The sequence below is a fragment of the Falco biarmicus genome, chromosome Z (assembly GCF_023638135.1).
Source record: "Falco biarmicus isolate bFalBia1 chromosome Z, bFalBia1.pri, whole genome shotgun sequence".
Taxonomy (NCBI): Eukaryota; Metazoa; Chordata; class Aves; order Falconiformes; family Falconidae; genus Falco; species Falco biarmicus.
Genome location: NC_079311.1, coordinates 31,580,483 through 31,606,160, shown reverse-complemented (window position 1 = coordinate 31,606,160; position 25,678 = coordinate 31,580,483). Strand labels below are relative to the sequence as shown.

Genomic DNA, 25,678 nt, shown 5'->3' with positions numbered 1-25,678 from the left:
TGTACCTGTGTATGGCTGACAACTCAGTCTGCAGCCTCAACATACCTCTGTTCAGCTTATCCATCTCTTGCTTGTGATGCTGCTGTGCCCTTAACCAGCTTTTAGCTTAGTGATATCTGCATCCACATGGGTTACAGATGCCCTGCCAAAAAACGTATCTAAATTTAGTTTTAAGTATCCAATCTTCACTGGTATCGAAAGCAGCATGCAAAACTTATGATCGGTCTTGTTTTGGTGTGTGAGAACAGTCTCCTTCACTGAAGAGTCTATGATCTAGTAATCTAGGGAACAATTAGCTGCCTTTTATTGCTAGCTTCCTTTGCTCCTGAGGTAACTTTCTTTCTGATTTGATGCTGCATTAATGTTTTATTTCATGCATCTGTGTGGCACTAAGTAGTTGAATGATTAATTCAGTTTTATGAAGCAAAATCAAGTGGGAACAGATTTATGTGAATTTCAGTGCTATGTTTCTTCCTGGCTTTTAGAAAATAAACTGTTAAAATGGTGGTATTTAGCTAATGAATAGATGTTTTTCTACTCTTATGAGTTGTAGAGATGTCTGGAGGAAGATTTTTTGGTGTTAAGAGCATTATTTAACTGAAGATAACTGTGTGCTCACATTGTAGCTGTGCTGGTTAGTTTTGTCATTTATTCTTTCCCATCTTCAGCTGTTAGTAATACAAGGTAACTATATGCTGTTGTAGAATTTTGTGGTGCATGCTAATTAGTTTATTTTGTGAATTGTTAATTTTAACTTAATTGTTCTTAATTTGCTGGAATGGTCTTTTGTTTACTATTAGTTGTGGTCTTTAAGTGCAGCTGTTCTCTGGCAAGGCTGATGACACCAACCATTTACATAGTGAAAAGTTTTTAACATTTAATTAAAACTTATGATTTGGTTGAGGTATTTATTCCGCAAAATGAGAATTCATATCTTGTTTGCTACATTTTCCACTAGACTTCTCACTAAAAACTTGAAGTAGCCTGATATCATCAGAAAAGTGACTAAATATTGGCATCATAACTTACTGTCCTGTCTAGCTTAATTAGAGCCTTAAAAAGCACACAGTTTTCCATATGGATCACAAGCCAGAAACCCTCTGTGCAGTCTCTTGATTTGTTTGCATGTTCTGCTGCTAACACCTGCCAGCAACATCACTATGTAAATTAAATGTCTGCTGTTAACAACATGAAAAGAAAGTCCTTATTCCTGATTCTTAGTTACAGGACTGTATCTTGAAATGTGTGGGAATGCTTACCAGTGTGAAGAATATCCCTTTATTTTCTTTCCCACCTCCCTGCCATTTAAAGCAATCTCAGTTGCCAATCTGACATGAAACACTCCACTAAAAAGAGTACCTTGTGTTCAAGTCTTAACTACTGGAATAGTTCTGAAATCTTCAGAATAAAGTACAAGGAATAGTAATTCAAGGACAATTTCATGTGTTTTAGGAGACTTGTGTTGATTTCACAGTTTAGCAGCTACATTTTAATTAAGGCAGCACAACCATTCTAAAGCTTTTTCGTCTGTAACAGGCATACAGATTTTTTTCCTGCAGGACATCAAGCTTGAATTGGCTGTGCTCTGTTGTTGACGTACAAAGCTGCACTTTTCCAGAGGTATATGTATGGTGAGATCCATGCTTCTAATAATGTTGCATTTCAGTTTACACAGATGTAAAAAGCAAAGCTGAATTGAGTGGTGTTGCTAGCAAGAAGTCAGTCTCTGAAAGTGTTCTCAAGGGAATGGGTGTATGGGTGTGAGGACTATAATTTTTTTTTTTTTGCTCTTAATAGTTCTGTACTTCTGTTTCAAGTTGCTCCTTAACCTGAGCATATAGCATCAAAGTGCTGATGGTTCTTTGTTCTCAGGCTATCGTATTAGGTGGTTCTTTACCTTGCTGTCAAAAAAAGCTGATATCATTAGAATTACCTGCATGTTTTCTTGTTTGAAGCTGGTGCATGTAAGCAACTAATGACACTTCAATCATATGGAGGACTGTGCTCATCACTACCTCTGAACGTAAATTTCTACCTTAGTTTGCTGTTGACTGCAATAGTATTGCAACTTGAACTAGGTGATGAAGTTACGTCCTTCCAGAGATGGAAAGAATTTTGAAATAGTGTTTACTTAGCCATTTTGTCTACCTTCTTATGCAAGACTTTTCAAGGTTGAGGATTTTTAGTTCTTTGTCTGGTGAGACTCCCAAACTTCCTTGTGGTGATACCAGTTTCCCTTGAGACCTTGGGTCATTACTACTGTTAGGAGACTGATTATGCCATTCCACATAAACGTTTAATGTCCTTGCTTTCTGAACAGATGTTCTTGCCTTATCTAAAATCCTGCTCCCAATCTTTGTAAAATCAATCATCTTTAAATCAGTCCCTCCAGCCTCCTTCACCTTTACTAGCAAACAATAAGGAATTAAAGCATAATATTGTTTCAATGTTTCAAAATTTGGGTGCAGTATCCTAGGTCTGTCTGCACTTTCAAGCAGTGTCTTGAAACTTTGTAGTGATATAGAAGTATTGGTTTGATAGTGCCTCTGCGTTTCTTAAACCTGCATTATAGTGTTGTGATGACTTCTTGATATTCTGAAGATAATATGCTACTTATATTCTGTAGTGGAGGCTTGTTCTTACTTTGCCGATCAGGAGTGCAGACCTCTGATTATACTCAAGGGTATTGGCTTGTACTCTGGCTCTTCAGTCTTTTTTTCGAGTTTTTTTGCCCTGCTATATAGCATAGAATCACAGAATCATTAAGGTTGAAAAAGACCTTTGAGATCATGAAGTCCAACCATTAACCCAGGACTGCCAAGTCCATCACTAAACCATGTCCCTGAGCACTGCATCTATGGTGTTTTTTACATGCCTCCAGGGATGGTGATTCCACCACCTCCTTGGGCAGCCTGGTCCAATGTTTCACCACCCTTTCAGTGAGTAAATTTTTCGTAATATCCAGTCTTAAACCTCCCCTGGCATAACTTGAAGTAGTCTCCTCTTGTCCTGTTGCTAGTTACCTGGGAGAAGAGACCTACTCCCACCTGCCTACAGCCTCCTTTCAGGTAGTTGTAGAGAGCAGTAAGGTGCCCCCTGAGCCTCTTCTTCTCCAGATAAACAACCTCGGTTCCCTCAGCCGCTCCCCATAAGACCTGTGCCTCAGACCCTTCACCAGCTTCGTTGCCCTTCTCTGGACACACTCCAGCACCTCTACATCCCTCTTGAACACAGTATTTGAAGTGTGGCCTCACCAGTCCCAAGTACAGAGGGATGATCACTCCCCTTGTCCAGCTGGCCACACTTTTTTGGATACAGGCCAGGATACTGTTGGCTGCCTTGACCACCTGGGCACACTGCTGGCTCATGTTCAGCCAGCTGCTTACTAACACCCCCCAGGTCTTTTCCCACCAGGCAGCTTTCCAGCCACTCTTTTCCAAGCCTTGGCATTGTGTGGGGTTGTTGTGACCCATGTGCAGGACCCAGCACTTCTTGTTGAACCTGATACAGTTGGCCTCAGCCCATTGGTCCAACCTGTCCAGATCCCTCTGCAGATCTACAGTCCTGCCCAACTTAGTGGTGTCTGCCACCTTACTGAGGATGCACTTGATCCCCTTGTCTAGATAGTCTAATAAAGATATTACAGAACTGGCCCTAGTACTGAGCCCTGGGGCACACCGCTTGTGACTGGCTGCCAGCTGGATGTACAGCCATTTACTACCACTCTTTGGGTTCTGCTGTCCAGGCAGCTTTTTATCCAGTGTAAAGCATGCCCATCTAAGCAATGGGCAGCCAGTTTCTCCAGGAGAATGCTGTGGGAGACAGTGTCAAAAGCTTTACTAAGGTCCAGGCAGACAGCATCCACAGCCTTTCCCTCATCCACTAGGCAGGTCATCTTGCCATAGAAGGAGATCAGGATTGTCAAGCAGGACCTGCTTTTCATGAATCCCTGCTGGCTGGGCCTGATTCCTCAGCTGTCCTGCACATGCTGCATGATGACACTCAGGATGATCTGCCCCATAACCTTCCCTGGCACCGAGGACAGGTGGACAGGCCTATAGTTAATAGTCTAGCAGATACGCTAGGAACAAAAAAATAACAGTGGTCTTAAAATTGCTGGCATAATGTGGGTAATTGGGTAGAGATGAAGGGAATGGACTTCAACAACAACAAAAAATCACTGGGAGACTGTTTTTCAAAAAAGGCTGCTCTTTAAAACTGTGGACAACTATATGAGAAGGGGATGAGTAATGATTAATGCTTTGCTCACTGAGAGTTTTGGAAGTGAATTTTTGGAGGAATTATTTAAATGAGGAAAGAGATTCAGGTACCTGTGGATTCATGTGGAATCCAGAAATTGGGCAGCTTGGCCATCTAGGCCAGATAGTAATAAGCGAGAACTACATAATTTAAAACGTAATGTTTCAACAAATGGTCATTGTTTTAAGCATTTTGATGTCCTCTATAAAAGTTGTTAATGCATCCTCATTATATACCTGCTATGAACGTTTATCCGTAGGAGCAGGGGCTAGAGTTAAGGAAGTTAAACACTGAAGGCATCTGTGCAAAATCACGGGAAATTATTTTGTTGTGACTGATGTGAATGCATAACAATTCAAATACAACCCCTGTTCTAAAAACCTTCAAATGTGAGGTGACAAGCCTCTGATGGAAGAAATGAAATATTCATAGTAGTGGGTGTAGCCTGAGAGAACTGGGGTTTAGCCTTACAGCTTGAATGGTTCTACTTCCCAGTATTAACTCCAATATATTTTGTTTCAGTTATGCAAAAGGAGACTTGGACATATCATACATCACTTCCAGAATTGCTGGTAGGATAGCTATGTCTGTCTTCAGAATAACTTCTGTTTGTTCTTAATATATATTAAAAAATCAATACTTTACATGGTGTTTGTTGTTCTGTCTTCAGTGATGTCCTTTCCAGCTGAAGGTGTAGAATCTGCCATCAAAAATAACATAGAAGATGTGCGGTTATATCTGGACTCTAAACATCCTGGCCACTATGCTGTGTACAATCTCTCTCCGAGAACATACAGGCCTTCAAGATTCCATAATAGGGTGCGTATAGTTTTTGTGTATTTCTTTAAAAGGTCTTTCAACACAATGTCTTGATTATACCTTCAACATTTTAGTATGAAATATGTTAAAATAGGCTGCCTAATCCAAAAAGGTGACAATAAGTATAAACATGAGGTCAAAGAGTGACCTGTGTTCTGCTTGTGTGCTTTCAATCCAAACTTAACTGATTAAAGACTAATCTTTAATCTTACCGACTAGAGCCTGTATTTCTTAGGCTAGTGATACCTTTGAAAACACGCACGGGTCCTGAACATGCTTCAGATTTAAATGGAGAAAACTTAAAATCTTACTAAATTTTCAGTCTCTCCTACATTCAGAAGTTTTTCTTCATCGGAGGTAGTATTCCTTTGGTAACTGATTTGCACAACCTGTTTACTGGACTTTCTCCTTGTGCCACTATCATTTGACTACTATATGGCTTACTCAGCCCTAACTGACTGCTTGTTGCTACTGCCTGAAATATTGATACAGTTTAGCTGAGCCTCTGTTAGCCTTCCTGGCTATTTCTCTGATACTAGGATGAAGACATTTGCCTAGTAACAAGGTAGTAAGGACAGCTTGTTAGGTGCTGAGGTATTGAACTTCACTGTTTGCTGCCAAATACACCTCAGCTGTCCTGTAAGTAGCTCATCAGTGAAGACTTACTCTCCACTTCCTGTCCACAGCTTACTGTGTTGTGAGTTGTCTAGTACTGGCCACATTAGACCTCACCTGAACAGTCTGTAGTGATCATGGCCCTTCCCCACGACACTAACTGTCCAGAAGAGAGTCTAGAAGCATTATTTGTTACAGGAAATCCCCTTCTGGACTTCACCCTGCAGAGCCATCCTTAGCATTACTTCAGGTACCCAACTTCACTTAAACTGTCAGACTGAGGCATGTCTAGTGTGTTCTGTATAGTGCTTGTCACTTCCTTTTGTTTCCTGTAAACAAAGTATTGTCACACCTTAAAAAAAGGTTACTGCCTGTGGTGGGTTTGACTTTGGCTGGGTGCCAGGTGCCCACCAAAGCTGCTTTATCACTGCCCTTCTTAGCAGAACAGGGGGAGAGAGAAAATGTAACAAAAAGCTCATGGGTTGAGATAAGAGCAGGGAAATCATGCACCGGTTACCATCATGGGCAAAACAGACTCGACTTGGGGAAAAACGAATTTAATTTATTAGCATTCAAATCAGAAAAACACCTTCCCCCCACCCCTCCCTTCTTCCTGGGCTTAACTTAATTCTGATTTCTCTGTATCTCCCACAGAGTGGCACAGGGGAACAGGGAGTGGCGGTTACAGTCAGTTCATCACAGGTTGTTTCTAACACTTCTTTCTCCTCACACTCTTCCCCTGCTCCAGCACGGGGTCCCTCTCACGAGAGACGGTTCTCCATGAACTTCTCCAACATGAGTCCTTCCCCAGGGCTCCAGTTCTTCACACACTGCTCCATTGTGGGTCCCTCCCACGGGGTGCAGCCCTTCAGGAGCAGACTGCTCCAGTGTGGGTCTCCCACAGGGTCACAAGTCCTGCCAGCAAACTTGTGTCAGCGTGGGCTTCTCTCTCCATGGGTCCACAGGTCCTGCCAGCAAACCTGCTTCAGCAGAGGCTTCCCATGGGTCACAGCCTCCTTCAGGCACCCACCTGGTACAGTGTGGGTTCCTCCATGGGCTGCATATTGATATCTGCTCCACTGTGGACTTCCATGGGCTGCAGGGGCACAGCCTGCCTCACCGTGGGCTTCACCTTCAAGGCTGCAGCCTTCACTCATGGGCTGCAGAGGAATCTCTGCTCTGGTGCCTGGAGCACCTCTTGCTCCTCCTGCACTGACCTGGGTGTCTGCAGAGCTGTTGCTTTCACATTGTCTCACTCCTCTGTCTTACTGGTGCAGATATTTTTCTTTTTTATTTTTTATTTTTTATTTCTTAATATGTTATCACAGAGGAACTACCACTCCTGTAGGCCTCCGGCTACTAAAACCTTGCCATGCAAGCCCACTACACTGCCTCTTTGGGTGGAGGCGATCAAATTCTTATCTGCATCTGGTTCAGTATGAGGTTCAGACAGAGATTGTTCAACATGGAAGGCAAAGCTTAATCATACAGGAAGCCTCCTCCTGCATGATTATTTAGAGCAGGTACCTCAAAGCAAAATCTTTAGCACTATGTTGCTGGAAAGCCCACTGAAGCCGACATAGGGAATACATTTATTCCTCATCCAACAATGTTAACAATCTCTGTTTATGGAACGATGAATTCTGTGACTGGGAAATTGTTTACCCTGGGGATGGTGTTTTGGTTATGCAAGTCTGAGATACCTATATATTGATATTCCTGATACGTTACCATTTACAGTACAAATAGGAGCACTGATAAATCTAGCAGTGACCTGGAACTGTTCTAGTCTACATTACTCTTTTTGACATTCATTTTGTCTTACCATCTTTGTTTTGCTGGGAAATAATAGTAGATCATCACTTTGTCAAAATATTCTAGGTTCCTGGCCGGTTCATTGACTGGGAGTATTTACGAAGTTTCTACAAAACATTGCCTTCTGTTGGTTTGGTTTTGTTTTTTAAGGCAGGCAGCTGTTTTACTTGGAAAACATACTCTTTAAAGATGTTGGGGAAATTTTCCCTGTCCATCTTTGAAACCCACATGCACAACGAGCAATATGACTGACTTGACTTTGTTATTCAGTGCTGAGTGAGAGCAGCCACATAGGAAGCTAAAGAAATTTAGTTTTTCTTCAGTACCTGCAAAAGAGATTATGGCAAGTCTCAGACATGATCAAAGGAGAATTGTTTCTGAAATTCTTAATTCTGACATTTTGTTAAGTATTTATGAAATTATGTATCCTTGCTCTCTTGCTGTATGCTATTTGTACGTAACTCTTACAAATTTCTTTAACCGTGGTTAAAGCTAATGGTAGTCTGGAAGCCTGTGCTAGTTTTGAGTCCTGCTTGCTCAAGGAGGTTGTGCATTCTCCATCATTCTGCTAATGATCAGAACATTTTGAACTTACAACATTACCTACTCTGCGTTGGCTGTTTTATGGTATGCATTGTGTAACAGAACTAGTGTTTGGGCAGAAAGTAAATGGTAAATCAGAAAAAAGTGAGTTCTCTTTGCTCTTTTTGAATACGCTTGCTTTTCTAGAGTGGTTTCTGGTTTGTAGTTGTAACATTGCAGTATGAATCTTTTACTGCTGTTCTAATATTTGAGATGTAATGAAGCCCACATCGAATCATGTTATGAACAGAAATATAAAGACTGCTTGTGTTACCTTTTATTCGTTCAGTGGTGATTTTGCATAAACTTTCACTAACAAAAGAACTTTCAATTTAAATACATCAGAGTGACACTTCCTGAAACTGCCTTCATTTTTATTTAAAATACTAGAATATAGTGAAATGCTATAGGAGTCTTTGTATATCAGACTGTTTTTGTGCCAAGCTGAGGACAAAAGACTGAAAGAAACAATCTCATTGAGAATTTTCTGTAATACTTGGTTATTTCAGTAATTCATCTCAGAATAACCCTTGAACTCTTTTATCTGGGTAAGAAGACATGCTGCTGATAGAAAAACTTGGTCTTCTACATTCAGCAGTTGTGATCCTAGCTAAAAAGAAATAGAAAAATCTTGCTAAGTTGTTTTCTTGGTCCTGGCACAACATCTGCTCTTCAGATGTTGCAAGTGCTTAAGGATCAGGTTTCATATACTGCATTCTAACTGGACAGCTGATTCTAAGAATATAGACTTTCAGCAATGAAGCTGATTATTCAGTAGTGTTTTGCAATACTAATTGCAGAAGGGATGTTAATCAACTGTTGAGGTTTTTTGAGTAATGAACAAGTGTAAAAGCAAACGAAGTCTGGTTTGGTTTCTATTTTTGGTTAGGAATATGTGCATGGATTGAGTTGAAAGCTGTTTTACTTTATTCCTTGCTCTAAGAAAATTTCAGATAGGAATCTGAGTTGTTGATTCTTCTAGTGCAGCAGATGATAAACAGGACTGGAGTTTTATTGCATTGCATCCTATAAAGTCGTGCTTACACTGTATAAGACTGCTTTTCTTGAGCAGCTTGCTTAATTTCTACCTGAAGGTGGCATTAAAGTCTAAAATTGCCTCTTATATGCACAGTTTATGCTATGCAAATGTATGTGAAGATGTGATCTTGTTTCTCACCTCTGCTGTCTCTCTCACTGCAGGTTTCTGAATGTGGCTGGCCAGCAAGACGAGCGCCAAATCTTCAGAATCTTTATAGCATATGCAAGAATATGCATTTGTGGCTGAAACAGGACCAGAAAAATGTTTGCATTGTGCACTGCCTTGTAAGAAATTGGTTTGAATCTAAAGTGTGTTGCTCAATGCAGCTTTAAATTGTGAATAATAAATTGTATGCTAGTATTCACTCAGTTTGTGAAGATTACTGGCTTTCTTCACTGTGAGGCCAAGAGGCAGTTCTATCTGGCTGTGTCTTTAGGAAAGTTACTTGCAGACATTTTCTCTTCAGGCAAATTAGTAAGGTAGTTTAGCCCTTGCTTACTTGCATGTAGCATGGAAGGCAGTAAGTATATAGGAGGGGTTAAGACAAAACAGCCTTTGGGAGAAACACTCTGCTCTACTATTTCTGTGTTTGCTCCATTTTATTGTTCATATTTTCTGAGTGACAGCTGAGTGTGTACAGCATTTCCCACTACGGTCTGCTTGGAATGTAATCTGTATCTGCAGAATTGCAGAAAGTGACTGAGACTTTTTGCCCAACTTGCTTTTGCTGACAGCAGATTGCTATATAACTTCCGCTGTTCTCTAATGTATTGTTAACCTTGATATAACCCAAAAGAGCAGTAAATCTCTGGGTAGAGCCAATTCATGTCAAATGTGTGTGTGTGTGGGAAATAATTTAAAAAATACTTACTATACTCAGGATCTGAAAACATGAGGTTACTCTTATGTTTGTGTAAGAGTATTGCATGTGGTATTTTGATATTCTTATTTTCCTGCAGAGTAAAAAGAGAAACATGACAGTTGTTACAAGGCTTATGATGCTGCTAGAAAGCATTCAAAACCAGTCCTTTGATGTGATATAGTAGTCTATATGGAATATCACTATCAAGAGCCTAAAAGAGGATTTGTTAATCTGGTATAGTGTACTTCCTTAAACAGAGTTTTGCAAGGAAAAAATTGGTTAATGCCAGCTCCTGAAAACCAATCGGATTTTCAGTGCTGCTGTGAGGTTAGGAATCTAGTTCTATATTAACATGATACGTATGTTATCAAGTAGGGAAGAGACAGATGTGGTGAATTAGCGCTAGTTTTTGTAACATCTTTCCCTTAAAGTGTTTGTTTCCTTTAAGGTACCTAACTCATTAATTTTCTTCAGATGTGAGGGAAGCTTGTATATGTATGGCTGCGTGCCCAATGTGATGTAAAGAGCATAGACCAGAGCTACTAGAAATGAATAGTAGTTGCAAAATGTGTCCTGGATTCACTTAGCTGGAAATTTTGTAGATTTAAAAGTTAGCACTCTTTTTTTTTTTAACCTAGATTTCCTTTGTCTGGTAGAGATAGAATATTTTAGTCTAATAAACTTCCTTGAATAACAAAACATAAGAGTTGCTTCTTGTAAAGGTGGAACTGCTTCTAGATGGCCAAGATTCAGGTAGGGCTTCCTGGTCTTTTGATCTTTACTGCAGAGGTTTGCAGTAATACAGTGAATTGTTAAATTTTTACTTGTTCTCAACTGGATTATTCAAATTAGAAGCAGTTGAAAACAAGGTTTAGGTGACAGCTCCTTGCTTCAGCTAGTTATGTCTTTCTCCACTGGCAGTGACTGGGATCAGTTTTTTAAGGGGCATCCTGTTCTGATGATATCGCAAGACTGTAGCACGTATGCCAGAGGCTGGAGTAACTCCTGGATACGTGCAGTAATACTTTGTGTAATTGTTTGGGGCCATGCAGTGATGGTCGTCCTTGAAAACTCACACAGCTTTAAGAAGGTGTGAGTACAAAGATCATCTTCATGGAACTTAATGGCAAAGAGGCTTGCAGTTGGGTGTGCTGCTGCTCTCTAAGTGTGCTTGAGTGTTCCTTCAGGTAGTTTTATCTGACCTGTGTTTAAATCAACCAAGCTGAGATAATCTTGCATGCACTATGAAAAGTTATGTTTAATATTTATTTAATATTATTTATTTTATGAAGGTTATTTCGTTTCAAAATAGTTCAGACACAAAACTCCTCTGGCTTTTTGAGGCTTTGGAACAAAACTTAACTCAAAATGTATCTTTTTCCAATCATTGTTTTTTACGGCAGCCTTCGTGATTGTTTATGCCTGAGGATTTTATACTTTCGTAGCCAAGATCTATCATCCTTGTAAAATCATACAAGGAAAAGTTGAAGTTCCTACTGTCTCATCTCCCTATAGGAGTGTTTATTTTGTTTCTATTCTGCAACTTAGAAAGCTTCTTTCTGAAGTGCAAAGTTCTGTCATCAAATTTGTTTACTAATGAATAAGATAATCTTTATTTTGAATGATGTATTTTTAGCTGTAAAGTTGTCTTTTAAATCTTGTAAAGTTGTTGTCTGACTACCTGCTGCAGTTGCAGAGGGTTTGCTGTGACTTGCTAGCTGACCTCCTTGGACAATGATTTTTCTCCCCTTGGTGTGGTGCTGTAATTTGGAAGTGGGTTTTTAATGCAAGGGTACATAGGTCACTGCTTGTCATGCTGGTCAGTGTTATTTCATTCTTCCCTTGCATTCATTAATGTTTTGTCCTAAGTGTAGGCCTTTCAGCGTAGGGGCCATGTTTTTGTTGCATTTGTGTGAAATTTAACTGAAAAGCCGGATCCAGACCATGTAATCATAAACTAGTTTAGTGACTTCTGGAAATCATTGGGCTTGCTAGGTACACCAGCAGTAAGAATACTGATTTGTTGAACTGATCTTTAAAGATCTGGCTTTTATGGTGCTGGCAGATCTTCTCTTCACTGATGTAAGTAATGGTTGGAATTAAAGCCTGGCACTGAGGGAAATGCCTGTTAAAACAAGTTGAGGAAAAACACTTCCCTCTTTCCCATTTCCACACTCACATGCCAAATGATCACCAAAAGAAAAACTGTTCTGTGTTGCTAGCGAAAAAACTTGACAGGTCTTGTTCTGTGAACCATTATTTCTTTCTGAATCTTCAGTCTTTTATGATGTAGGGATTAATCTGGGCTGTGTGTAGCTGTGGGCCCTGCAGAAAGATGTTCAGTGTTTTAATTTCCTTCTCGGCGTTTCATGGTAATCTATTACCTCAGGCAGTTTCAGGCAGAAGTCTAAAGAGTTTTTAGTGTGGCTTAGTTCTTCTGAATCTTAGGATGCCTCTTGTAGCAAAAATCCATGGTTATCAGCCGAAAATAGCACTGAGCTGGAGTTACAGGTAGCAGCCAGGAAATAAATGTAAAGATAGTAGTGGTAGTAAGGTAATAAGCATCAATTGGAAATATCAGTGTTAAGTTAAAGCAACTATTCGCATTTGAGCAAGCAGATAATATGTAGTATCCTTTGTAGTGTGTAGAAATAAAAAGAAAACATTGCACATTCAGATAGAAAGTGCAAATCTGACGATTGCAGTAGTCCTTGGACTTCATTACACTAAATAGGGAGATAGCATGCTCTTCACTAACTTCTGTAATGCTTTTTCCACTGGGTTTAATAAGTCACAATTATTTATTTTTTTTTTGTAGGATGGGAGAGCTGCATCTGCTGTTGTAGTTTGTTCTTTTTTGTGTTTCTGCCGTCTCTTCACTACTGCTGAAGCTGCAGTTTATATGTTCAGTATGAAACGCTGTCCTCCTGGCATTTGGCCCTCTCATAAGAGGTATGGTATCGGTCTGTAGGTACTGTTGAAGCAAGTCATTATGCAATTGTGAATATGCTACTATTTTTACAGGATGCTTTTTAGGAAAATAAATTGTTTCAATTGTGTCTGTGTTTGAATGGCAAAATGCTTGGAATATATTATGAGTAAGGAAAGTAATTCTGAATTTTGTGAGCCCTTGAGTTACTTGTGATGCTTTTATTAAAAGTGAGTCAAGTATGACCTGTAGTGAAGAAATGTCAGGAATGAAAATAAGGGTATGCAGTGCTTTTGAATGCTCTCTTAAGTATAAAATCCTCTTGCACGTGTGTAAGGCTTATTCCACTTTTACTAGTTTATTAGAACAGGTTTTGCTGTGTCTGAACACTGCAGGTTCTATGGAAAGACCACTAACAATTTTTGTTTAGGTAGGGGATGCCTTCTGCTTTTTTAAAGGAGTGCATGAAGAGGTGACTTTCATATACTTTGAATATTTTAAACTGATTATTAGATTTAATTTGATCTTATAACAATGAAGTCTTAGTAGCAAGTGACACTGGCAGTAAGGGTGATTCCTACAAAAAGGGTTAGATTTAGAAATGTGAGAAGTAAGGATTAGTTAAATATAAGTGACATTATGCTGTTGTGCAGATTTACTTTTAGTATATTTAATGGGTTGTCTACAAGATAACATATTAATGAGGATGAATTAAAGTCCTTAGGAAGCTTTGAGTTACTAGCTTCAGAACTGCTATGCAACTTCAATCAGTTATGTGCAAGATAATAAATAGTTCTCCTTGTTTGGTGTTTTAAAGCCTTTGGAAAGAGTGGCTAGTTTGTTTTACAACTGAATATATGTAAGGCTGCAGACCTAAAGCAATGTCTAGAGCTGTCTGGAAGGTGGGACACAGGTGCACATGAGTTCATATGCAGTGCTGTATTCAGTTTTCTGGGCAGTGCATTTTTCCATTGTGGTGCAGCCATCAGGCTTTTGTACAGAAACTGTTTCTACCCTTAAATTGGGAGGCCAGCTAGGGATCATAAATATTTCTCCATGTTTCCATTTCATTTTCCTGTTGTGAATTCCTATCAGACCTGAAAATGTGGTTGCTGAAAATGCTGTTCCCAGTGTTTTTATTGTTACCATTTGTCACTGCTTAGTGGCTGGGTATGAACAGAAGTAACTCAGCTGTGTGTTTACCTATTTTTACAATTTGTTTTCTGGCTAAATGAGTACCTCTTTGTTTTTGCTAGATACATCGAATATATGTGTGACATGATGGCTGAAGAACCCATTATTCCTCACAGTAAGCCCATCCTTGTGAGATCAATAGTCATGACTCCAGTTCCTCTTTTCAGTAAGCAGCGTAATGGCTGCAGGCCTTTCTGTGAAGTTTATGTGGGAGATGAGAGAGTAACCACTACCTCCCAGGAATATGACAAAATGAGGTAAGTACAGGTTATGATTTGCTCTGAAACAGCACATTACGTTTTTCTGGACCGCCTTAAATATTAAGTGCTCACTGTTAAGAGAAAGCATGATCTTGCGTGTCCCAGCTGAGCCCAAAGCTTCTTTAACATGTGACAACAGCTCCTCTGTCCACTTTTTCTTGTGGAAGAGACAACGTAGTTACAATAGCAGCTTATATCTGTTCCTGCAAAAAGTGGGGATGATGGTGGGGTTGGCACAGTGGACATGGCACAGCAGAGGTGAACAAGAGCCTCTTCCCTCTCACTCCATGTGATGTGAACTGGGAAGACTGATTCCTGGTGTACATGTACTGAATTGAACACCATGTTTCAGTCATGGAAACAATTAGGATCCCACAGGCATGGTAGCTGTAAGGGGAGTGCTTGTTAGCCCTTGTACAGCTCTGGTATCTGCAGTTGTAATACAGCACAGGAATTGCAAAGGGTACGAACAGTATTAGGTGTAGGTAGTCACAGAGAGAGGAAAGATGAGAGAATACCTCTAGCTTTCCTATAAATCCAAGCCCCTTAAGGAGTTTAATGAATTTGAAGAGAGCAGGAACAGAAACAGCTGTGGGGTGTTACAGAGCAGCTTTTAAATTTTAATCATTTAGAGCAAATTCTCTGTAATAAGAACTTGAAGCAGTTTTTTATGGGTTGATATTGAAGGCCTTGGAGAAACAAAACAAAACATAAGGTAATACATTATTTTTAAAAAATGAAATTAACTGTGGTTATGTTTTTTCTTTAGAGAGTTTAAAATTGAAGATGGGAAAGCAGTAATTCCGCTAGGTATAACAGTCCAGGGCGATGTTCTCATTGTGATCTATCATGCCAGGTCAACACTAGGAGGCCGACTACAAGCTAAGGTAATGATAAATGTAACAGCCTGCATGGAAAATTTGCTTTTTCTTGTTACAATTTTGTATTATACTTGTGTTTGTGATCTCATTAAGTACATGGCTTTATTTCCTTTTCTTTGTTCAAAGACATGTGAGGTTTTCATGCACTTGGGAATTCAGCTTTTTCAAGGCTAATGTGTATGTCCGTTCTTAGTGCTCTGCATGTAGGTGCTTTGGTAAGCATTTCTTGAGATTACTTCAGTAGTGATATTCACTATATTTGCACGGAAAGCCTCCACACAGTAAAAAAGTGGAATTTCAGGGACTGCCTGTACATAAGAGGCTAGAAGAAACCATGTGGTTTTGTATCCTGTTTCTAGAGCTAGGTCAAGTTTTTATAGCAAGCTTTCTTACTAGTCTTTGTTTTCTTAGGCAGAATGCATGTTTCCTTTAATTCAACTGTGGATGCAAGTGTATTGCAGGATCCCAAAAAACTTGCTAATGAAGCCTGTCTTCCAATTTCTAAGAATGAAGCATGGGATTTTTTTTTCTTCTAGATGAGTAACCCAAATTAAACTTGGAGATCCATGTAGAAGATAGGAAGGGGTAGTGCAAAGTTTAGGATAACTTAAAGCATTGTGAAAATCGATCCAGGGGTTCTTCAGACAGTTTCCATACATCTGGGGCAAACAAGCATATTCATACATATCTACTACTACTGAAATAAATGGTTTCCCCTGTGTTTTTTCTACTTCGTAGAAAGGTGAGTATCAAATCTTGTCATGTTGCAGAGATTCAGAACTTTCTTAATGTCACCAGAGTGCTGTGGGACAGATGCAAGATACTTTAAACCTGAAAGCTCAGTGAAAAGATTCTCTAATGCACAAAAATAACTAGTATATGGTTCAAGATCATCAGTGAAGAAGGCATGCAGCTGGGGAAAATTGAGTTTATACTCCTTGTGCAATCTCAGTTTCAGAGATAAGTTTCTTTGGCATTTATTCACTGATTGGAAGACATTAGGATTTTCCCATCCATCTGCTGTAACTGATACATCAACAGTGTTTGTAATGATCCTGGTGTGGAGCCTTGGTGGAAAGGTATTAAATGTGTCCATAGGTGCATGTCCTCTAAATTGCTCCTTGAAGCTCTGTGCAGAACTCTTACAGAGATCAACCACCACATTTCAATATTGCTGTTACATGCCTAGAGCTGGGCATTGCGAATGGCTCCCACTGGCTCACAGTTAATCTGAGGGGGGATTTGGTTTATCTTCTAGGAAATGTCTTGCATAGCAAGGGATTAAGAAAACTGATTTAATAGGATGTTCAGGTTTTCATGTGTAGACCAGGGTAGGGATGGATGGATCAGAAAAACTTTCTCTGGTATGTTCATGTGTGTTTTATACTGAGGAGCCCAGCACTGGACACAGGACTTCAGATGTGACCTCACTAGTGCTGGATTGAGGGGAAAGATAACCTCCCTCAACCTGCTAGCAGTGCTTTGTCTGTCACTTGACTTTTGGTTATGATGTTCAATAAATGCTCATTTACAAGGAGAACTTCCATAATTCTATTTTAGTCTGTCATATTTACTTGACTGTTACTGTAATACTTTCTTTGTAAGGACTGGCAAGACTATTCCACTTGTGTTGTAACTGAAGCCAGTGAACAAATACATTGTGGATGTATCAGTTTGCTGTAATTTAGATTTGTGTAAGACCAGGAGGTACATTAAACTTCTATAGTAGCATTTTCTGGACTCTCATATGCTGATCAGGCATGGGAAAGTAGTCTTTCTGTCAGCAGAAAAAAATGAGTTGGGAAAGTTGAAAGGCTATAATGAATCAGTTTGGACAAGCCCTATAATTCTCTCTGGGATGGATGGTTGACTTGAAGTTGCATAGGAAAGAGCTCTGCGTTTCTTACGAAGTGTCCGTTAGAATGTGCTACATTTAAAACTGTTCTGAATGGACTCCTGTTTATATGTGTATTTCCTGATTAGTGTATTGCACAATGAGGTTTTCTGGGTGTATGATATTCAGGAAAGCAACAGAGGTCATGCAGTTTCAGCCTCTAGAACAGGGTCTGGAAGTGCTTAACAGACTTTGATAGCCTTAGGTTAGTGAGACATAGCTGGTTTGAGGTCTTTTGGTTTGTTTCTGGTAGTAATAGATTTGTCTACATTCTGTCTCAAGCTGCATTTAAGTCTCTCAAGATAAAGTATACGTAGAATTAAGGTGAAATGGTAGCAAAACAAACACTTTAAAGTATTTTAATACTGAAAATATTTTGTTTTGTAATGAAGGCAGAACACTGTGCAGAATACTAATCGTGTGGATTTATCTATTTTCCCTGTATTTCTTGTTTTCAACAGATGGCTTCAATGAAGATGTTTCAGATACAGTTCCACACAGGTTTTGTGCCCCGAAATGCTACCACAGTGAAATTTGCTAAGTATGTTGACACCTGTTCCTATGTAGGAAACTGGCAGAAGTTTTATTTGAAACTGTTTAGTCTGCCAAACCAACGTGGCAGGGGGAGGAAATATGGTTAGTGTAGGAAGTAAATGACTTTGATTGCAATACGGTTCTTTTGTTTTCTCATCTGAAGGAAACTGAAGGTTTTGTTCATAATACAGCAAAAAAACCCCACATACCAATATACCATCGGTTTAAAATCCGTAGAAAAAGTATACAAATACAGCATGATACTAACTGATACTGATACAGCCTGATACTAACTCCTTTAAAAATTTGCCTTGGACTGTGGTGAACTTAATCTAGTTCAGTATCAAGAACCTACTTGTATGCATCTTTTCAGGTATGATCTGGATGCCTGTGACATACAAGAAAAATATCCTGATTTATTTCAAGTCAATCTGGAAGTAGAGGTGGAGCCCAGAGGCAGACCTAGCTGTGAACAGCCACCATGGGATAACATGAATATAAAGGGACTGAATCCCAAGATCCTCTTCTCCACCCGAGAGGAGCAACAAGAGATTTTATCAAAATTTGGTAATGAATCTTTTGAAAAACTAGAGAACATGCTAAAGTTTCTAATGTCCTTAACGTTTGAGGCTTTTGTTTCATTTCTGACATTCCTTTAAATGAAAGAAATTTAAAAGGTGTATTTTTTTGTAAATATCACTTAAAATTTTCCATTATATGAAGGAGTATAAATTATCCTTCAATAAGGGATTATAATTTTCCTTGTCTTTACACTTTATCCACTGTCATTACATTTGCTTGCTTTACTATTTGATAGCTATGAATATCCTATTTGCAGGGATTTTAGCAAATGGAATTGTAACAACCAGGATTTGTAGGCAAAATGTCTTGAAAGAACTTCACTTGGCTAACCGGCACCATTATTTCACTTAAAATCATCTGAGCGTTCCTCACAAATGGTCTTAAGAATAAAACATAAAAATATTTTTAATTACGTATAGCCAAGTAATGTCATAATTCAATTTCTCAACTTCTTCTATTGTGCTCCAGCAGATGTTCAGTTTTTCTGGTACTGCGTATTCTGTGCTTCATCTGTAGATGTCTGCATTAATTCTGGTTAATGCTGTTCAGGATCTTTCTTCTTCTCCTGGTATCAGTAATGAGCTTTGACATTTTCATTAAGTCTCTTAAACCTTCTCTGTGCTTCCAGAATAAAAAGCATGATGGAGATTACTGTGGTGGTTTTAGTACACCATACACGAGATCTTAGTCTCTGCTCTTAATATGGTACATCTTAATTACATTTCTTTTGGTACAAGGTAGTTGCTGCCGTCTTACTTTTTTTTTTTTTTAGCAGGTTATGTTTGGTTAGTATTATGATATAGATAATTTTCTATTTAACTTAGGTTATGTATATTTTAAAAATCTCTGAACACAGCTCACTAAAGTTTCATTGACAATGAGGATTGTAACAATTACTCATTTTTAAAGTTGTTTTCATTTTCTGATAAATGAAATGTAAGAGTTTCAAATCTCACTAAAAATATTTCTTAAAGCTGGTGGGAAGGATATAGGATAAGGACGATAGGTTTTATAAAACTTGCTTATTAAAATTGAATTTGTACTATTCCGTTATTAATGACCTTTCATGTATGTTTTCTGAGACAGACTTTTTTCAGCTTCTCTGTAAGCTACAGCTGAGTATGTGGAAAGAGGGTGCTCTACTGGTTTGGTATTTAGATTTAGACAGCTAGCTTTCTTCCAAGGATTCATCACATTCTTTTCAAACAGTGAATGAACACTTACTAATTTAGGGAGTCTACATATTTGCCTTGGAGAAATCTCCTTTTTGAGAGCTGATACAGCAGTAGGTAACTCAGCCTAACTCAGTCTTACACGAGAGTCACATAATCTGGTGACCTCAGTAAAATAATAAATGTAAGGAGTAGTTAATCACAGAACACAGTGTATTACTTAACTCCTTGGAGATGTTTGTTAACAACTGCCATGTTCTTCTCTGGCTTTATACTCTGCTTGGTTGTTTTTTTTCCTGTAGCTGCATTTGCTCTTTCCTGCTGTTCTGTTCTGTATTGCGGATGTTGTTCCTAGCTCTTGCATATTCTATACAATGGCACAAGTGAGGTGTCAATTACATTTTCCTTCAAATGTCAGAATGCTTGAGTGCTTTGCTATGAATCTGATGTAATCTGATGTTAAAGTTGAAAACAGGGTCTTGATAGCTTTTGCAGTTGAAACAATAATGCCAATTTCGAATGGAGTGTGAGGGAGGGAATTTTGTGCCTTTGTAGAATAATAGGCACTTTGAGACAGTTGTTGTGGTACAGCAGTCATTCTGTAAGCCAAATACTAGCTGCTATGACCAGGATTGAGTTTTGGAAGTTTCTCCCCAAGGGTTCTGACTTAAATTCTATTTTATAGGGAAACCAGAGCTGCCTAGACAACCAGGTTCAACTGCACAATATGAAGCAGAAGCATCCCAGCTGGAGCAGTCTTCAGAAAGTGCACCTACTGATACAGAATCCCCACACAGCAGTAGTACTGATGCAAATAACTTCTTTCATTCTCTGGACTGGAAAGGTATGGGTTTTCCTCTGAAGTAACTATTTGTTGTGCTTGTTGTCTTATACACCTTCCAATGAGCGCTTAAACCTTCTTATGCAGCAGAAGTCACTATTTCACCAGACCATGACAAAAAGCTATTTAAAGAGTGAGGTCTACAGGCCATTCTGCTTCATTTGTGTAAACTAATGTTTTTTTGGTGTTGTGTGTGGCTTAAACGCTGAGCTAAGTTTTTCTTTTTCTGCACAAATCTTAACCTTAAAGGTCTGCAAGGAAACCTTTGCCTTCCCACAGCCCCCTTAGGCTGGCTGAGGAACAGAGAAAAAGTAGACTAGCCGGTGGAGTCCAGATCAGTGTTTGGACTGAGAAAATGTAAATTTGTAGTGCATGTGCAAGTCCTTTTTCTGGGTTCTGCTGTATTGGCAAAAATATCAGTAACTGCTCATGCTGTCGCTGATGTTATTGTTGAGTTGGAGCAGCAGTTAGTGATCTGTTGTGGTTTAACCCTAGCTGGCAACTAAGCACCACACAACCTCTTGCTCATTTCACACACACCCTGCCCCAGGATGGGGAGGAGAACCAGGGAAAGGGTAAAACTTGAGGGCTGAGATAAGAATAATTTAATAGTTGAAATAAAATAATTAATAATAATAGTAACAATTGTAATGAAAAGAAGGGAGAAGAGGAATAACATCCAAAGGAAAGGAGGAAAAAAACCCCAAGTAATGTACAATTGCTTTGCCAGCCGCTGGCTGATGCCCAGCCAGTCCCCAGGCAGTGATTGGTGGGCCCTGGCCAACTCCCCCAAGTTTATATACTTAGCATCACATTCTGTGGTATGGAGTATCCCTTTGGCTAGTTCAGGCCAGCTGTCCTGGCTGTGTCCCCTCACAATTTCTTGTGCTCCTCCAATCTTCTTGCTGGTAGGGCCTGAGAAACTGGGAAGTCTTTGACTTCCTATAAACATTACTTAGCAACAACTGGAAATGTTAGTATGTTATCCTGTCGTGGCTTAGCCTGAGCTGGTAACTAAGTACCATACAGTCTTTCACTCACCCCAGCCTCACCCAGAAGGATGGGGAGGAGAACTGGAATGTAAAACTTAAGGGTTGAAATAAGAACTGTTTAATAATTGAAATAAAATAAACCCCAAAGAACAATAATAATAACAGTTATGGTGAAAAGGACGGAGGAGAGGAGAGGAATGAAATCCAAAGGGAAGGGAGAAAAGAAAACAAGTGATGCACAGTACGGTTGGTCACCATCCACTGACAGATGCCCTGTCAGTCCCTGAGCAACTATTGGCAGGCCCCAGCTGACCCCTCCCTGTTTATGTACCAAGCATGATGTCCCATGGTATGGAATACCTCTTTGTCTAGTTTGTGTCAGCTGTCCTGGCTGTGCTCCCTCCCAATTTCATATGTCACTCCAGCCCTTTTGCAGGCAAGGCCTGAGAAACTAAAAAGTCCTGGTATAAATATTACCTAGCAACAACTAAAAAGATCAGTGTGTTATCAACACCGTTCTCACACCAAATCCGGAACACAGCACTGCACCAGCTACTAAGAAGAAAATGAACTCTGTTCCAGCTGAAACCAGGACATCTTCTAAGCCATAAGTGGTACTATGTCCAGAGGTGAATGTCCAAGTCAGTCTCATTTTGAAAAAGTTCCTAACACCTGACCATGCAGAGTGGCAAGCGTGGTACTGAGCTGCCCCTTTGCCTGCCCTGTATAAAGAGGTGGTAGGCAAAAGTTCTTTTTTCGTCAGTGCTTTTGTGAGCTTTGTTTAATTAATGATTGGTTTCATATGATGTCACTGTGTAAGTCTGTCTTATCCTAGTTGACAGAAGAATCCTGGTAATCTAAAGCTGTTTCTTTTTATTCAAGAAGGAAAAAGTCCAGAAAGTGGAGTAGAGGACAGTTCATCTAAAAATGATCGTGTTCAACTATCTGATGATAGGGAGGAGAGTGATCCTTCAGATGAGGAATTCCCTACATTTCCAGGTGAAGAAAGTGCAGTCGCTGATAATGAAAAAGACTGTGTTACTCCAGAAGGCGAGTTGCTTTTTGAAGCAAATTTTGAAGCTCCATCTGCACCATTACAAAAATCTCTTCCTGAAGAGAATGTAGACTTACTTGGACTACATTCCGACATTTCACCAGAACAGAAACAACCTATCTCAGAAGTAAACTCTTCATCAAGTAATGCAGACTTGCTGAACAATCTGTTTGTGAATAATGCATCACAGATTTCAGAAGGGCCCACTGGAGATCTCCTTGGACAAGGAACAGATTTCTTTTTCAGCAGTCAGTGTCCAGCTGCTACTCAGGGTGTGTCTTCAGCAGCAACCATGTCTTCAGGTACATAAAATTAACATTAGTACTCTTCAGCTGGCCAAAAGATAAAAGCTGCTGCTTGCATTTTGCTTGGAAAATGAGTACTGTATTTTTATTGGTCCAGTGAAGCCCTGTTGGTCTATAGCAAGAATCTACATAGAGCAGGTGTTTTACTGCATGAATGAGAGAAGTTGCTGTATATTACCCAAGTATTTTGTTATGTTGCTAGTATCCTGTTAACTTCAAACCATGTAAATGGAAAAGAATCAAATTTTGAATTTAAAGGGGACTCGGTATTTTTAAAGAATCCATAACCTCCCCATACAAACATTACATGCTACATCCTTTTCTAAATCCATGTGTAAATAACTTTTCCTACTAAGGCATAGACTTGTAGTAACTTGCTGCTTTACACGAAGTGGGAGAAAGCAGTAGCATTAGGTGTGGTACAGAGCTGTGAGTTTAGGTCAAGCATCTGTGAGGGTTTTTTGTGTTAATCATGTAAGATTGCTAGGCAGCTGGAAATTCTGTAGGTTGTTCAAACCAGTAGGATAAGGGTACTGCTAAAAGGTGTTTTCTTGCTGTTTTTACTGATGTTGTTGGCAGGTCTGTATCCTGAAAGAGAATGTTATGTCCTGTTGTATTTGGTATTTGAAACAAGACATTTCAGTTCAGAGGTTCTGCTCCTCTTAGCAATGGATCATTAGCCCTGTCACATGACTAAACTTTAGGGAACAGCAACTCTCTGCCTGATGTTAATGCTAAGATTTCTGAGAATATTAAGTCTAATAATCTGGGTAACTGTTACAAGATTTAGCTTATTTGCACAAAGATAATTCATTTAGACTAAAAGCTTTGATCTACATACAACTGTAAAGTGTTTTTGTAGAACATTTAGGTGATTTCAAATATTGTAATTCTGAAGCAGTGCAGTATTATACTGTGATGAATGAGGAATCAATTTACCTTTTTTACACTGGCAGAAGTCCATAAAAGAGAATCTTTAATACTTTAACTATGCCTTTCTTATATCTACTCCAGGAAACACCTGGGTAGTAGCCATGTATGGATCTAATTTTACCTTTGAATTGGATAAGAGAAAGATAATGGCAGAAGTGAGAATATTTGGCCTTTGTTGTATTTTAGTTTACACATCAAACTTGTACTTGAGATTTTGTGTACGTCTGATACTATAGTAAGATAGCTTGATGACAATCCAGGGTTTGTTTCTTTGAAGTGTTACTGAGTCTTGTACAATGTGGCCATCGCCTCAGGATGTGCTAGGGCACTATGGCAGGGTTATTCCTTTCTTCAGTTTGAGTGAATTGTGGCAGGAGCCCCTGGGCTTTTGAGGATTTTGACCCTAGAGGGCAGCAGAAGATCTCGAGCCTTTATTCCAGCTGACTGTCACGTGTTACCCCATGCTGACTATAAATACTCTTCCACTTAGTTTTTTTTCATTGTGATCACTAGAGACTTGTTGAAAGCCTGGCTTCTTTTGGTTTTCATTTTTGAGTTGACGTGCTTTCTACCCCAGTCACTAATGCCTTCAAGTCGAAACGGTGGTATGAATGTTTTAGTTTATCTTTTTAGTAGTTTGATAGTAGATTTGTTTAAATTCTTTGGAGGTTTGGCATTATAGAGCATCTAAAAAATGTAATTCTTCTGTTTGCAGTTGATCGGTAAAATTTAAGATGTTTCTTACATGGATGAAGTTAACAATGTTATTGAAAGTATGCAGCCTTTTCAAGGACTTTTGTTTGAAAACGTAGCTGTTCGTATTGTGTATGTACCAACATTGAAGTACAGATGTCTAGAGGAAGGGACAAATGGTGACTCTGTACCAGGAAAAAGTCTTAGAAGGCTGCTGCAGTTACTGACATGAACTTTGCTTTTTGTCTGTGCTTCCAGAGGAGTAAGGCTTTTTCAACTTTGTTTATTCTGAAATTTGTCGTAAGATAATTTTTGGTTTTGCTTCTTTTTTAGCTGATCCTTTCGACCCATTCACAATGTCATCAACTTCAGAGAATCAAGCCCTGTCTGGTCCAGACCTCTTTGGGGACTTCCTTAATCCAAGCTCGGTATCTACACCTAGTACAGTTCCTTCCACACACAGTTCGCTTCCGCCTTCTTCCAGCTCAGACTTCTTAAATTTAGGTAAGTGTGCTTCTGGTGTTCTGTTTCTGAACAGTTGCTGCTGCTCTGTGCATTTGTCTTTCAGCTTAGTCAAGGTGGATTAGTGTCTTAACAGATCCACTTGTTTTGACTGCTGTTTTAATTAGCTCCATGTTCTGGGAATGCAAATACATATGCACCAAGTAGTGAGAGTCTCCTGTATAATGTCATGCTATTATTTATGAGGCGAGAGGATTTCTAGCATTGCTCACCTTCTGTTGGGAGCTGGAGTTTCCTCTGAGAGTACTTAGAAATGAGAGTACACAAACACCTGCAAAGTTAATGACGATGCTATTTTGATTGTATTCAGTTTTTAAAGATTTTTTCTGAAAGACTTGGAAAAGAAATGAGCAAGTCAAATTATAATGTAGCCAATTATTTAAATGCGAGCTGAAGCTAGCTTGGACCTTGTTGATCTGAACGTGTTCTGGTAATACACTTGTGGAGTACATTATGTAATACTCTAATCTTATTTCTTTCATTTAATTTCTGATGTATTCTTGGTGATGTCTTTTCCTCATGCATTTATTTTAAAATCTATTTGTCATTAAACAAAAAGCTTTGTGATCTGTTCGGTCTTCTCATATCTCCTTGCTAAACACATTATTTTCAAAGTGTTACTAAGTAGAGCTTCTGAGCATGCTCATTCTTTAGAGAAGCATACCCTTACAGAAATGGAGTGGTAGAGCCAGAAGTGTTGGCATTTTAAATCTGACTTTCAAAGACAAGTGTGGGTCCTCTCCATAGGAATGGAGCTTGTGGCCAGTCTGTAACAGCTCTTTGCTGCTGTCTCATCCCGCACTGTTCCCTGCTCCTGTGTAGGTCCTTCCCATGGGTTAGGCTTTCAGGAACATGGGTCTCTGTAGGGTACAGTCCTTCAGGAGCAGACTGCTCCAGTGT

At 39.3% G+C, this 25,678-nt stretch overlaps 1 protein-coding gene across 2 annotated transcripts in view; it reads left to right on the top strand.

The window, feature by feature from the left end:
• The window catches only part of GAK (cyclin G associated kinase), a 77,037-nt gene that overhangs the window by 33,023 nt on the left and 18,336 nt on the right, over positions 1 to 25,678 (top strand). Inside the window, exons 12-22 of one of the 2 annotated variants that reach the window (XM_056324424.1) lie at positions 4,783 to 4,832; positions 4,931 to 5,079; positions 9,292 to 9,414; positions 12,811 to 12,944; positions 14,178 to 14,372; positions 15,145 to 15,262; positions 17,612 to 17,691; positions 18,058 to 18,251; positions 20,124 to 20,282; positions 22,157 to 22,627; positions 24,590 to 24,760. In XM_056324424.1, the coding sequence (XP_056180399.1) occupies positions 4,783 to 4,832; positions 4,931 to 5,079; positions 9,292 to 9,414; positions 12,811 to 12,944; positions 14,178 to 14,372; positions 15,145 to 15,262; positions 17,612 to 17,691; positions 18,058 to 18,251; positions 20,124 to 20,282; positions 22,157 to 22,627; positions 24,590 to 24,760 (1,844 nt within the window). Of the gene's footprint in view, positions 1 to 4,782; positions 4,833 to 4,930; positions 5,080 to 9,291; positions 9,415 to 12,810; positions 12,945 to 14,177; positions 14,373 to 15,144; positions 15,263 to 17,611; positions 17,692 to 18,057; positions 18,252 to 20,123; positions 20,283 to 22,153; positions 22,628 to 24,589; positions 24,761 to 25,678 lie in introns of both variants that reach the window. The other variant, XM_056324423.1, reaches the window with a different exon arrangement.